The sequence below is a fragment of the Mustela putorius genome, unplaced genomic scaffold, assembly GCF_011764305.1.
Source record: "Mustela putorius furo isolate JIRA1106 unplaced genomic scaffold, ASM1176430v1.1 tig00000127_pilon_pilon_pilon, whole genome shotgun sequence".
Classification (NCBI taxonomy): Eukaryota; Metazoa; Chordata; class Mammalia; order Carnivora; family Mustelidae; genus Mustela; species Mustela putorius.
The window spans coordinates 12955633-12968843 of NW_025421288.1; the positions used below are offsets into that span (position 1 = coordinate 12955633).

The 13211-nt window shown below is 57.6% G+C and overlaps 1 protein-coding gene across 1 annotated transcript; it reads right to left on the reverse strand.

The window, feature by feature from the left end:
* Positions 1–951: 951 nt before the first annotated feature.
* On the reverse strand, positions 952–13207 carry MRPL21 (mitochondrial ribosomal protein L21). The gene is made up of 7 exons (XM_045066184.1): positions 13063–13207; positions 9227–9284; positions 7262–7347; positions 5758–5921; positions 3205–3257; positions 2225–2328; positions 952–1066 (listed from the first exon to the last, which is right to left on the reverse strand). Exons 1-7 carry the CDS (start codon positions 13160–13162, stop codon positions 1002–1004), a joined length of 630 nt encoding a protein of 209 aa, XP_044922119.1. The 5' UTR covers positions 13163–13207; the 3' UTR covers positions 952–1001.
* Positions 13208–13211: the final 4 nt, after the last annotated feature.

Genomic DNA, 13211 nt, shown 5'->3' on the forward strand with positions numbered 1-13211 from the left:
CCTCGTCCTGCAGGACTGCGCCCCCTGCCGTCCACGGAGGGTACTACAGGGGGAGTGTCCCCAGGGGCCACCGGCTCTGCGGCCACCAAATCCACGTGGTAGGGACGGCCCCCGACCCCCACGGGACTGTCCGAACACTCCTGCAGAAGGAAACATCCACTACGGATCCACAGAAGGTCCTCTGAGTGGCTCGCAAGCCCCGGCTGTCCTCTGGGAAGGACACAGCTCAGGGGGCCCAGCCGCCACAGAGCCCCTCCTCCCTACCCGCTCTCCTGTTCCCGCAGCCACTCAGGGGCTCAGGACCTGCTGTCCCTCCTTGCCCGACAGGTCCCACACAGATCTGGGCCACCCCAAAGCCTCCCAAGACAGGTGGCTTTTTTGGATCCGTCCCCGCAAGGCCTCCGGCCCCTCGCCTGTCTCTGCCACTGTCCCTCCACCCCCCCTGCCCCCCGCTGCCTGTCCTTCCGCGTCCTGGTCGGAGTACCAGCCCCTGCACTGTGACCCTCCTCCTCTGCTGGACCAGGAGCAAAGGACAAGAATAAGAGCTCTGGGCCCAGACTGGTTTGAATCCAAGCTTCTCAAAAGAGCAGAACCCTAGCAACCGGTCCGCTCAGAGACGGGGTTTGCTCAGGCCTTGTGCACCCCACCAGAAGCGGAATCCAGACTGTTTCTCTTGGCCTTAGCTCCTGGGTCCCAGCTGCGCCCCCTGCACCACGCCCTTGGGCCCTGCCACCTTCGGGGCGGTGGAGTAGCCAAGAACACGACCTTGTCTCCCGAGCAGGCCTCCGGGCTGCAGCCCTGGGAGGGCCGTGCTTGTCACTCCTCCCAAATCCCAGCTTCTCCAGCTCAGGGAGCTGCTTACGGAACGAAGCTCACAGACACGGTGCTCAGGTTCGAACAACCGGCCAAAGGAATGCCAAGCTTTTTGTATCAGAACTCAGAAACACGGTCTCCAGAAAACAGGCGTTTATTTTTATATTCTGTAAACATGGCCTTCGTGGTTAGCACAAACGTGGAGCAATCTCGATGGTGTTTATCCGGAGGACAGTCTGCGGGTTCACGATCACTGGGAGGGAGAGAGCAGGGTCACAGCTTGGCCGCACCCGGCGTGCTCATGAGCCGCGGTGAGACCCTGCTGCCGGACCACCTGCCCTTTGCGAGTGAGTGCGGGTCAGCCTGGCACCAGCCCTTCCCAGATGGCACCCAGACCCCGTGTGGGCCCTGCCAGCCACATGCCATGAGGGCCTCCTGAGGGTGCTCCGTGAGCCCCCATCAGAAGCAGCACAGGCTGTAAGACCCGGGGCCTCGGAGGCCGGGAGCAGCCCGGCCCTCCTCCTGGCATGCGGTGAGACCTGAGGGCTGCCTGGGGGTGACAGAGGGCGGAGGAGAGTCTCCTGTGGCCCTGACCTGTGGTAAAGGCCACCCCACGGTGTCAGGGTATTTTACCAACTCCCCACTACTGGTAGTTCAGGCCAGCAGTTCCCGTGGTGACCAAGGACTGTGAGGGCTACAGGTTTCCCCAGACAGGCTGCCGCAGCCCATGAGCCCAGCCTTGAGCAGCCTCACAAGGTGACTTCCAGCAGAAGCTCCTGCGGGCACGGCCCTGCAGAGAGCCAAGCTCCCGTCGAGGCGTCCCCCGACCGCGGGCACACCGAAGCCCACGCTCCCCCCCCCAGCCCCCCCCGGCCCCTCTGGCTCTCCCTTCTCTATCAACAGCCCCCACCTTCTGGCCTCCCTGCTCCCCTGGAGGCTCTGCAGACGGGCTCGCCCTCCCATGTTCCGTCACACACACGTGTGGGTACAAGCGTATGTGGACGGACATATGTGCCCGGAGGCACAAGGTCAGGTGTTGCTCCAAGATTCGTTCCCGTTCTCTGTGACGTTGCGCTGAGAGGACCCCCTGGCACAACCACCACGTCCCGTTTCTCTGTCCAGTCTGTGTGGGACGTGACTGCTGCCTCTGGCGTCTGCGTCCGTGTCTCCCGGGGCACGCGGCGTCAGGCTGTGGCGAGGGCCTGAAGCTCCCGGGGTCCTCTCCCTCCACACCTCTGGCCTGTTTAAGACGGGCCTCCATCTGCCCCTCCACACCGGAGTACTGGGGCAGAGCTCTCTCCCCCATGTCTGTGGCTGGTGCATCCCAGTGGCCCCAGACCCCCAATAGCCGCAGGACCATCCGACGGAGCAGGGTGGGGACATGACACCTGCCACGCTTTCTCTAACTTACCTTTTTTCCTCTTGTAGTTCTTCCTTTTCCTAAATTTCATATTGATTTTTGGCCATGATTCTGTCTTTTCAATGACTGTGGCCTCTACACGAACGAGATCCTTTCTAGGAGGGAGAAAGATAATCAATGACACACCTTCTCAATTATTTTTCGATCTTACTAATGCTCTATGTAAGAATTTCCAAAACAAACCTTTACTTTCTTTTTCGCCAATTATAAAAGTAACACGTCCTTCCTGCAGGTATTTTTTGAAAACCACCAAGAAGCATGATCGAGCCCGGTGTAGAAGGAAGGGGCGAAGGCTGAGGGGACGGGGACCAAGGGTGTGAACTTCTGGTCACGAAATAAATCAGTCACGGGGCTGTGACTCTGCTCGGGGAATCCAGCTGATCAGACTGTAATCATTTTGGGAGGAGACAGAGGGTAACTAGGCCGATGGAGGTCTGCACTTGGTAAGGTATAGAGAACAGATATGATACTGTAAGTGAGCTGTAATTTAATAAGAATAATAAAAAAACAGGAGCGCCTGGGTGGCTCAGTGGGTTAAAGCCTCTGCCTTCGGCTCAAGTCATGGTCTCAGGGTCCTGGGATCGAGTCCCGCATCGGGCTCTCTGCTCAGCAGGGAGCCCGCTTCTCCCTCTCTCTCTGCCTGCCTGTCTGCTTACTTGTGATCTCTGTCAAACAAATAAATAGAACCTTAAAAAAAAAAAACCAAAAAACAGCACATGGGCCCTTGGCTCTCTCGGTTGGAAGGGCACAGGACTTGATTCTGGGATTGCGAGTTCAAGTCCCACATAGGGGAGGTAGTATTTACTTAAAAAAACAAACAAACAAACAAAAGAACAGGGTAGTCTGTCAACAAATCTTACACGCCCCACAGTAAGAAATTAGCAGCACTAGTTGGGCCCGGGCGTCCTCTATCTGGCCTCCCCCCACAGCCCACTGAGTCCCAGAAAAAGCCCCACACAAGTGCGCGTTACCCGAGGAGCGGCTTGCCGAGTAACGTGAAGTTGTCAGCTCCAACCAGCAGGACCTGTGAACGAAGCGGGCGTGTCACCAAGTGCCAGGAGAGTCAGTGGCGCAAACACCGGAGCAGGAAGGAGGTACCAGCCACCTCATGTTTCCCGGGATTCGAACTGGTGGGGAGGCAGCCAGCTCTGGCCCCAGTGCTGGGTCTACCTTCCTGGGCCGGCCCAATGGCAGAGCCCGGACCGGTGTCCCCTGAGCACTTGACATGCTGATTGCCCGCCCGGAGGACAGTGTCAACCGTCCCGTGCAAACAACGATGTCCTTTTTTTTTTAACTTTTCATGGGAAGGTACAATGTATGCGGGAAAGCCACACCGTGGCGTCCCTGAGGCGGTTCACAACTGCTGACCCCGCCGAGACGGAGGCTCAGGTGTGTTCTTTTAAAGACTGGGAAAGTCCACGTGGACGGTCCAGAAACCGTCCTCGGCGCGGCCAGGCGTGGCCAAGTGTGGCCTCAGATGAAGACATCTTTGCATTGCGAGGACAGCGGTGTTTTTAGCAGATGTTGGAAGGCCATCTTAAATTTTACTGATAAGAAAAATCCCTGATCAGGGCGCCCAGGGGGGCTCAGTCAGTTAGGTGCCTTCAGCTCAGGTCATGACCCGGGGTCCTGGGATCGAGCCCCGCACTGGGCTCCCTGCTCAGTGGGGACCCTGCTTCTCCCTCGGACCCTCTCCCGCTCATGCTCTCTTGCTCTCACGTAAATAAAATCTTCAACAACAACAACAAAAAAAAAGAAAGAAAGAAAAAGAAAAAAGGAAAATACTGGATCGTGTAAAACCGAAACATCGACAGACGAAGCGTACTTTATAGCGACTTCAGCGACAAATAACCGAGACACCGTCTCACAGTGACTTTCAGGCTGACGCGTTCTCTGCCACTCAACCTAAGTGAGGACAAGCAATCGGATCGCGTGGTCCTTTTGAGAATGTTTCTGTTCATGCGACAGGTTTCAAAACAGTATCTTTCTGGGGGGCGTCTGCCGGCTCAATTGGTAGAATGCGTGACTCCTGATCTTGGGGCCGTGAGTTCAAGCCCCACATGGGGTGTAGGGATTACTAAAAAAAGCAAACTTCAAAAAAAATGTCTTTTTAGAAATATTCTCAGATACACTCGAGTCTCCTACTTATTTTATTTTTAAAGGTTTTATTTATTTGACAGAGAGAGACACAGCGAGAGAGGGAACACAAGCAGGGGGAGTGGGAGAGGGAGAAGCAGGCTTCCCGCCCAGCAGGGAGCCCGATGAGGGGCTGGATCCCAGGACTTTGGGACCATGACCTGAGCTGAAGGCAGACACTAACGACTGAGCCCCCGGGCGGCCCCCTCCTACTTTAGACGTTATGGAGTAAACGAGCCCATGCTGAGGAGCTCACGACAGAGCCCCCGTGGCATTCGGGAGAAGGGAGCTCTGGTGGCTCTTGCAGTCCACACAGTCAGTCAGCGCAGCTCGGAGCTCAGACTGAAGGCGGGGATGACACCATCTTAGAAACAGAGTTTAGGGGTGCCTGAGTGGCTCAGCCGGTTAAGCTGCTGCCTTCGGCTCAGGTCATGGTCCCAGGGTCCTAGGATCAAGCCCCGTATCGGGCTCCCTGCTCAGCGGGAAGCCTGCTTCTCTCTCTCTGCCTGCAGCTCTGCCTGCTTGTGCGCGCTCTGACAAATAAATAAATATAATCTTTAAACGAAACAAAAGAGCATTTAATGCTCCCCTTGGTGTACAGACTCGAAGAGTCTGCAGTCACAAAAGAAGAAAGGTATAGAAAGTTAGTGCAGAACACTTGAGTAAATATATATTTTAAGCTTTATTTGAGAGAAACAGAGTGAGCTCGATCGAGTGCACAGATGGAGAAGTCCCAAGCAGACCCTGTGCCAAGCGGGGAGCCCAAGGCGGGGCTTGATCCCGCGACCCTGAGACCATGACCTGAACCAAAACCAAGAGTCAGACACTTCACTGACTGTGCATCCCAGGCACCCCTGAAAACTTAGACTTTATATGCTTTTATAAACAGAGTAAGAGAAAAAACAAAAAGGCCACCCGAAACAGCAGGAAGCATTTTAAGTGGTGGGTGGAAACGCCAGACTCGCAGACCAAGGGCGTGGAATGGCCAGTAAAGCCCACCAGTGCCAGCCAGATGCCCCGGGATTAGCCGCCGTCCATCTGACACCAGCGCAGCGCTCCCGCCGAGACACTCTCCACGGCCATGCGGCTGCAAACCCTCTGCCTGTACCTGGGAGGCTCATTCTTTTTTCCGGGAGAACATTCCCGAGACGTGGGACCTCAGCACACATATTTTCCTGCACGGAAGGAAACCCTGGAGACCCTGGGTTGGGGCCAGCCACCCGCACCTCCCCTTGCTCCGCTGGCCGCCTGCACCCAGGGGGGACACCTGGCTCCTGCCTTTGGCTCTGCTCGCCTTCGCCTGCCGACCCGAGAAAGCCTCCTGAGGACGAACCCGGGGGCAGGAGGGCACATTTGGTGACCGCGCCCTGAGATGTGGATGCTCTCACCTTCTCCAGCCGTATCCGCTCTCCACACGCGATGTCTAACTTGTTATTGATTAAAATCAGGTCCTCGGAGGTCACTTTCCACTGCTGGCTGGCGAAGTGCACCACGGCGAAGAGCCGGCCGTACTGGCCCGTGGCGATCAGCTCGTTCACCTTCCCCACGACCTCTGTGGGGGAGAAAGCCAGGATGGTGGCGGGCCGGTCGGCCACTCACACCGGGCATGGCAGCCACGCGGCCCCACACAGCCCAGGCCCGCAGCGATGGTCATATGAGGCCCCGTGCCCCCGCTCTCCCTCACAGGACGGCAAGCTCCAGTGGCGGTGGGGGTGGGTGTGACAGCTGTCACCGTGCCTCTCTGCACAGCTGGGGCTCAACCTGCCCTTCCCAGGGGCATGGGCTCCTCGGCACGGGGGGCACCTAAAGACACGTGTCCCCCAGACCTCACGGAATGCCCCACGGCCGCCTGTGTCCTCTGGCCTGAGCACTCAGCGTGCCTGACTCGGTCTCTCTGACTGGGTAGGGCAGGGGGCAGACCTTCACCCTGTGGAGCTCCCGGTCTTTATTAAGAAAAAGCCAGAGGACTGGCCAAGTGAAGGAGAGGCCTTTCTGCACCCAGGAGAAGCTAGAATGACCCCCCACCCTGTGCTAGATTCTACCTTCAAGCTGCTGCCCGCACAGCTCTGGGCTCCACGGCCTCACCTCGGCTCATCACCTGCTCTTTCCCACCCTGGTCACTGTCTGGTAAGCGTCTATGAGCCCTGACCCTCCCCGCCTGGCCTGGGGCCGGCGCTCGGAGAGGAACACACACTTCTTGTTCCCGAAGCAGAGTCAGGCCAGAGCCGCGGCTGGAGAAGGGGCAGATCACCGCGGATCTCGCGCCGCATCTCAAATGGTACTTTAAACCTGGAAGATGGGGCGTCTGGGGGGCTCAGTCATTAAGCGGCTGCCTTCGGCTCTGGTCATGATCCCGGGGCCCTGGGATCGAGCCCCGCATCGGGCTCCCTGCTCAGCGGGAGGCCTGCTTCTCCCTCTCGCACTCCCCCTGCTTGTGTCCCCTCTCTCGCTGTCTTTATCAAATAAATAAGTAAAATCTTTTAAAAACAGAACAAAATAAACTGGAAGACGCCCCACGCGGACCTGCATCTCCAGCCTTGTGAGGGAAACAGAGCCCTGCGCTCGCTCACACACTGGTGGCCGGCCACCTAGTCCCTCCTCCTGTCGCAGCACCCTGACAGTCTCGCCACCCCCCAGGGCAGCACCAGCACCCAGTGCTCCCCCGGCTGCGGAGATGGGAGAGGCCCCGGGCCGCTCCCTCGCTGGTCTGCCTCTTTGACCTCGGCGGGTGCGAAATGAACGAGGGGTGACGTTTTTGTGTCCAGTGGCAAAAATGAGCCTAAGCGTTCACCCCACGCTGGGTCTCAGGGCATGTGAAGACGTGAGATCCTGTTCTGTGGCCGGGGACAGGCCCTCCTCCCCGCCCCTCCCTCCGGCGTCCGCCTGGGTCACCTGCATGGCGTTTGGTCTCCTCAGCGGGGTCTGGCAGGACAACTTCTGGCCAAGGCGGTGAACTCAGCGATGTTTTAGGAACGTATCTGTAAAACACGTGACGCGTGTGTGGCCCGTCCGTGGGAAAAGACAGTTCAGAGTCTGTAAGAAATGGCTGTGCTCGGGTCGGAGGGCCGTCACTGCCTGCCGACATGGGACTCTTTGGTACAGACCCGCCCCCTGGTGGCACTGGGGACAGCTCCCACATGACCCCGTGTTTCAAGAAACACCCGCTTATCCCTCAGTAATCAAAACGGGAAATCCAAACATTTTATTCCAGAAGAGTCCCTCCTGGGAATAACTTACCCCCCCCCCCGGCCATCCAACACCTCCCCCCCGCCAGGCCATGAGTTCTCTGCCTCCCCACCGGGCTCCTGCGTGTCACCCCAACATTCCGGGGTTCTGTAGGCAGGGCTCCCACGACAGGAACACCACTGCTCTGCCCCTAGCAGGTCTGCCCTGACCCCTAACTCCTCTACCAGGCACGTGCCTGCTTGGCCTTCATGCCCAGACAGGAGCCCCGGGACTGAACCCCGCCTCGGCCACCAGGTGAACATGACCTTGGCAAGCCCCTCATGACTCCGCGCTCCAGTTTCTTTCACGGAGCAAATGGGTTCAAAAGCACCTGCCCCCAGGGCCGTGCGGACTGGGTGGTATGGGGACGTGCTCAGGGCCACGGCACTGCCTTCCGTCTGTCCTGTAGCAGAGGAGTCAGCTGTGCGTGGAGCGCAGCCCACGGGCAAAAGGAGGAGGCAAAGTCTGTCTCATTTCCTGCCCTCATTTGGCCTTGAATTTCTGTAGACTACAAAGAGGGGAGAGTTCAGGAGAACCCACATCGGATTCAGTTACTCAGAACCATTTTAAAGCTCTTGCTGCTGTTTGCCGCCAGAAGGAAAGGTCAGTCTTTCTGTAGCAGAGCTCCTGCAAGGAACAAAGGCAGCTCGCCAGGGAAGAGCCGCTTCTGCAGCCACCCCGGGCCTGTGCTGTGCGGGGAGCCAGCAGGCGCTTCTCACAGCGGAGCTCTGGGCGCCGTGGCGTCAACTGGCCAAGGAAATGAAACGGAGCTCGTCCACTGCGCTCAGCTCAGAGCACCTGGAAACACGCTCCTGAACTGTGGCCTGGGGACCTCTGATGGACAAGGAGGAACGGGGTCGGACGGGGGAGCCCCGGCGTCCTCGCGGGGCCTGGCCATCCCCTGCTACAGACAGCGAAACAACGGACGCTGGAAACCCGAACTCCAAGGGGAAGAGACAGAAAGGGCAAAGTAACGGACATTCCCCCTTAGGATCTCTCTCTATCACCTGGTTCTGTTTTTTGAGAAACCTAAGAGCCCCCTGATCTCCCCACTTCTGAGCCTGTGATGCCAACACTTGACAAGTCGCTGCCCGGCGCGGTCCTAAGCTCTTCAGATGCAGGAATCTACTGCAGGCGCACAGAACCCTACACAGAACCCTACGGAGAGAGACACTAACAACATCTCCATCTGGCAGGACGGGAAACAAAGCTCAAGGACCCTGGCCGGCAAGGGGCGGGGCCAGCAGAGGGCCCAGGAGCTTCCTAATTCCTAACTGCTATCCTCCACTGCTCCTGGATATTCCTACGAGTGGGTGTGATTTTTCTTCCAAATGGTATTTAAGTTCTCCCTAAAAATTCTGATCCAACCTTCCTGTGATTCCATCTTCTCAGAAGTTTCTAATTAGGAGCCATGAACCTTCCTTAACAGAATCAGCTGCATAAGCCCTAGCAGCACATTTGTCCGGACACTCAAAGTCCTGTCTAAGTTTATGTCAAGGGTTTTTGAAAAAATACCATCAAAAAGTTAAGAGAAAATGTAGATGTTCTTGAAAACCCACGCATCTGCTGTTTTGACTTGAGAAAGACAGTCCTACAAAGGACAAGTCACCCAAACCCACATCTCGGTATTACCCTTCCAGAACCGTGGTGCTCTGCGAACCGAACCTTCGGGAAGCGGACTCCAGGGAAGCTGAGGGAACAAGAAACAGCAATCGTCACCGGTAAGAAAGGCCACCGCTCTTCAGAAGGCAAAACACACAAGAACTGCTTCTGCGGGCGCCCGTGTCAGGGCGCCGGCTCCCCACGCACCTGCGGGAAGGCCAGGTCAGCAGCGCTGGGACAGCAGCGCCCAGTTACAGCTCGCGCATGCCGAGATGTGTTCATCACACCACGGGAAAGCGCCTAAACCCAGAACCACTCACCCACTGATCTGTTCCTTGACCACCACATGCCTGGTGGGCTCAGATCCAGCTCTGTCCCCCCGAGACAGCCTGCAGAGCCCACCTCCTGAACACAGCTGGTTTCTGCGGCCAATGGCATGCGGCAGAAGGAAGAGCACGGCACTTTTTTTTTTTTTTAAAGATTTTATTTTTTTATTTGACAGAGAGATAGAGAGCACAAATAGGCAGAGTGGCAGGCAAGGGGAGAGGGAGAGGAAGAAGCAGGCTCTCCACGGACCAGGGAGCCCGATGTGGGGCTCGATCCCAGGACCCTGAGATCATGGCCTGAGCTGAAGGCAGATGCTTAACCCACTGAGTCACCCAGGCGCACCAAGGGCATGGCATTTCTGAGATTAAATTCTAAGACTGGCACGGAGGCCGCCTGCTCATGGCCAAGGTGTGAGCTTGGAAACAGAAAGTCCAGCCCCAGCTGACGAGAGTTCCAGAACCATCCAGCTAAGCGGCCCCCGGACTCCTGACCATTGGAAATGGTGCGCACGACAAATGCTGGTCATCTCAAGCTGCTACGTTTTGGGGTAACTCTTGTTCTGCAGCGACAGGCGACTACTACGCCAAGGGACAAAGGCAATCACGGTCTACCCGGTGAAGGGCCGGGAATGCAGAGCTTAGGAGTGAGAGGCAGAGGACGGCAACACAGGAACTGTCGAGGGTTTATTTATTCTTTCGTCTGAAGATGTCCTGTTCCCGAAGTTTCCTTCGTGGGGGCTCCTGGCTGGCCCAGATGGTAGAGCACATGGCCCTTGATCTCAGGGTTGTTCCGAGCCCCATGTTGGGCATGGAGCCAACTTAAATTAAAAAAAATAAAAGTTTCATCTGCATCTATCTGAGTTTTTGTTACCAACGCATGTCGACTTTCGTCAACTACTTCCTGCATCTACTGATGCATTTTTTTTTTACGTTGAGCTGCGATTTACATTTCCTGAAATTCACCTTTCTGTAGTTACCTGTTAGCAGATATTCCCAGTTATTGGTGTCGTGGGCTGGTTTCTCCCCTACTGCCTTGCCCTACCTTCGGCTTTATCTCTTCTTTCTCTATGACCATTCCTCCACTGACTGACCCCAGAGGAATGACTTTTAAATATCCCGTCTACACTGGCGACTCCCAGGTTTACACCCGCAGCCTGGATTTGACGATCCACTTGTGTATTTGCTATCGCCACTCGCAACTCTAGGAGGCATCTCAAAACCTGCGAAGGCTCCAGACCCCCCCACCCCCCACGCCTGCTTCTTCACCCCACCCCCCACCATGGCATCCTCATCCCCCCAGGGCACAGGCCAGAAATCTCAGTCACTCTGGACCCTTCCTCTGGCATGCCCTCAGAGCTGTCGGCAAATCCTCCTGGCTCTCTCTTCAAGAGATCCAGGCTCTGCCCACGCACACCCTCCAAGCCACCCCCCCTTGCCCGACTGGTTACGGACACCCTGCCTTCCCCATTACCTCCTTTCTCTGCAGCCGCTAAAGTGATCCTGGGAAAACTTAGGTCAGATCCTGTCACTATTTTGCTGAAACTCTCACAAGAGCTTTCTGTTTAACTCAGAGAAAAAGCCAAAGCCCTTACAGGGGCCTCTAGGGCGTGGCTGCATGATGCGTCCCCCCACCCCCCATGTCTCCGGCCCTACCTCTTGTTCACTCTGCATCTGCCACTCCAGCTTCCTGGCCATTCCCATAACGTACCAGGCACGCGCCTGCCTTGAAGCCTGGGTGCCCGGACAGCTGTTCCTCTGGCTCCCCTCCCCCATTTTCTCTTTGTGTCCATTCAAACAGCATCTCAGTGGAGAGGCCTTCCCTGACTGTCCTATTTAAAACTGACCCCCTCTCTCCACTGCACCCTTTATCTTTCTGTATAAGACTGAACGGCTTCTAACACACTATGTCACTTATTTTTAGACACTGCCTGTCTTGCCACGCCCCCCTCCCCCACCCAAATGCCACCTCATTAAAGCAGGGCTTATCTATGCTTGTTACTCCTGTATTCCACCCCCTCCCCACCCCTGCTTGACCCAGAAAAGGTGCTCAATAAATGGTGGGTGAATGAAGGAAGCCCAGTCTGCTGAGTCAGCACACGAAGCCCCGGTTGGGAAGATGCTCTGACGGGGGACTCTGCGCCTCTCCTGGGGGCCGCCCCACTGCGGAAGGCTCAGCTGCAAAGTTTCTGCACCTGATCTGCTTCCCTGTAACTCTGAGCTACGGTCCTGCCTTAGCCCTGGACCCCAGAAGGAACAAATGTGCTCCTTCCTCTCCTGGGGGCGGGGGGGGGGTCGTCCTTTAGCTCTATAAGGACAAGGACTGTGGTGCGCCTTCCATCCTGCTTCCCTCTCTCAGTCTTCACGGTCCCATCTGCCTATCACTCCGGCCCCTTCTCTGTACTCCATGGAACTTGTGTTTCCAAACGCGGAGGGGGGGGGGGTCGTCTGGCATCGAACACAGCATTCCAGAGGCGGTTTTGCGTCCGTAGGCCCCGGTAACTCCCCCTGCTTTTGCGAGAACGTCCCTCCCGGCTTCAACCCGGGCTTCACTAATGGAAGACGTCGGGCGCACAGAAGGAAAGAAAGCCGAATGGTGGGTCTGGAGCCCTCCGGCAGCCGCCTGGCCAGTTACCAGCTCACCACCGGGATTTTGGATTCCCACGGCCTCGGGCCCCACTTGGCAATTTCTTCTAAGTAAAGCCCAGGAACACGGCTCCATCGGAAGGTCGCCAGCGCTTCTATCCGAAGTAGACACCGTCACCCAGAACTGCAGGCCGCCGAGGCGCTGTGTCCACGCCCAGGAAGAGAACAGTTTTTTACTATCCAACATACACTCGGACTTAGTTTTAAAACACAATGAAACGGGCGCCTGGGTGGCTCAGTGGGTTAAGCCGCTCAGGTCATGATCTCAGGGTCCTGGGATCGAGTCCCACATCGGGCTCTCTGCTCAGTGGGGAGTCTGCTTCCCCCTCTCTCTCTGCCTGCCTCTCTGCCTACTTGTGATCTCTGTCTGTCAAATAAATACATAAAATCTTAAAAAAAAAAATAAAACACGACGAAACGCTTCCGGACACAGATACCCACACCCATCACTTCGAGCAGCAATCCACGGTCTCTGCCGGACCGAACCGCTCGGCCCTGCCGGAGAACGGGGCCGCTGCTTCGGACGCAGGCGTTAAGGTCCGGGTTGGGCCCGGCCGCTCAGCACCGGCTTCCGGAGGCCCCGGCGGGCGCGCAGGGCGGCGGGGGGCCGGGGCCGCGGTCCCGCCCAGCTCGCGGCCGGACACACCGGCCGCCCGGCCGCGGCACCCGGGCGAGCCGCGTCGGTCGGCTCCCCCGGCCACACAGGCTCCGAGCGAGCTGCGGAGCCGACGGCAGCCGCAAAGCCGCTAACCGAAGGAACCGGCTCCCAACCCGGGTTTCCGCGGCTGCAAAGCGAGTACTCTCCTCGCGCACCAAAAAATAGGGGTCAACACCGAAGCGGCGGACACGGACCCGCGCGCCCCGCTCCCTCTTCTCACCCCGCCGCCAGGGTCTCACCGGCTCCGGGCCCTGGCGCTCTCAGGACGCCGCGGCTGCACGCGGACACCAGCCGTCCGAGGGCCACCGTCGCGGCCCGCGTCGTCACGGCCGCCGCCATCTTCCCGCGGCTTCGGCCGGAAGCGGAAACGGCGTCGGCCCGAACCTCG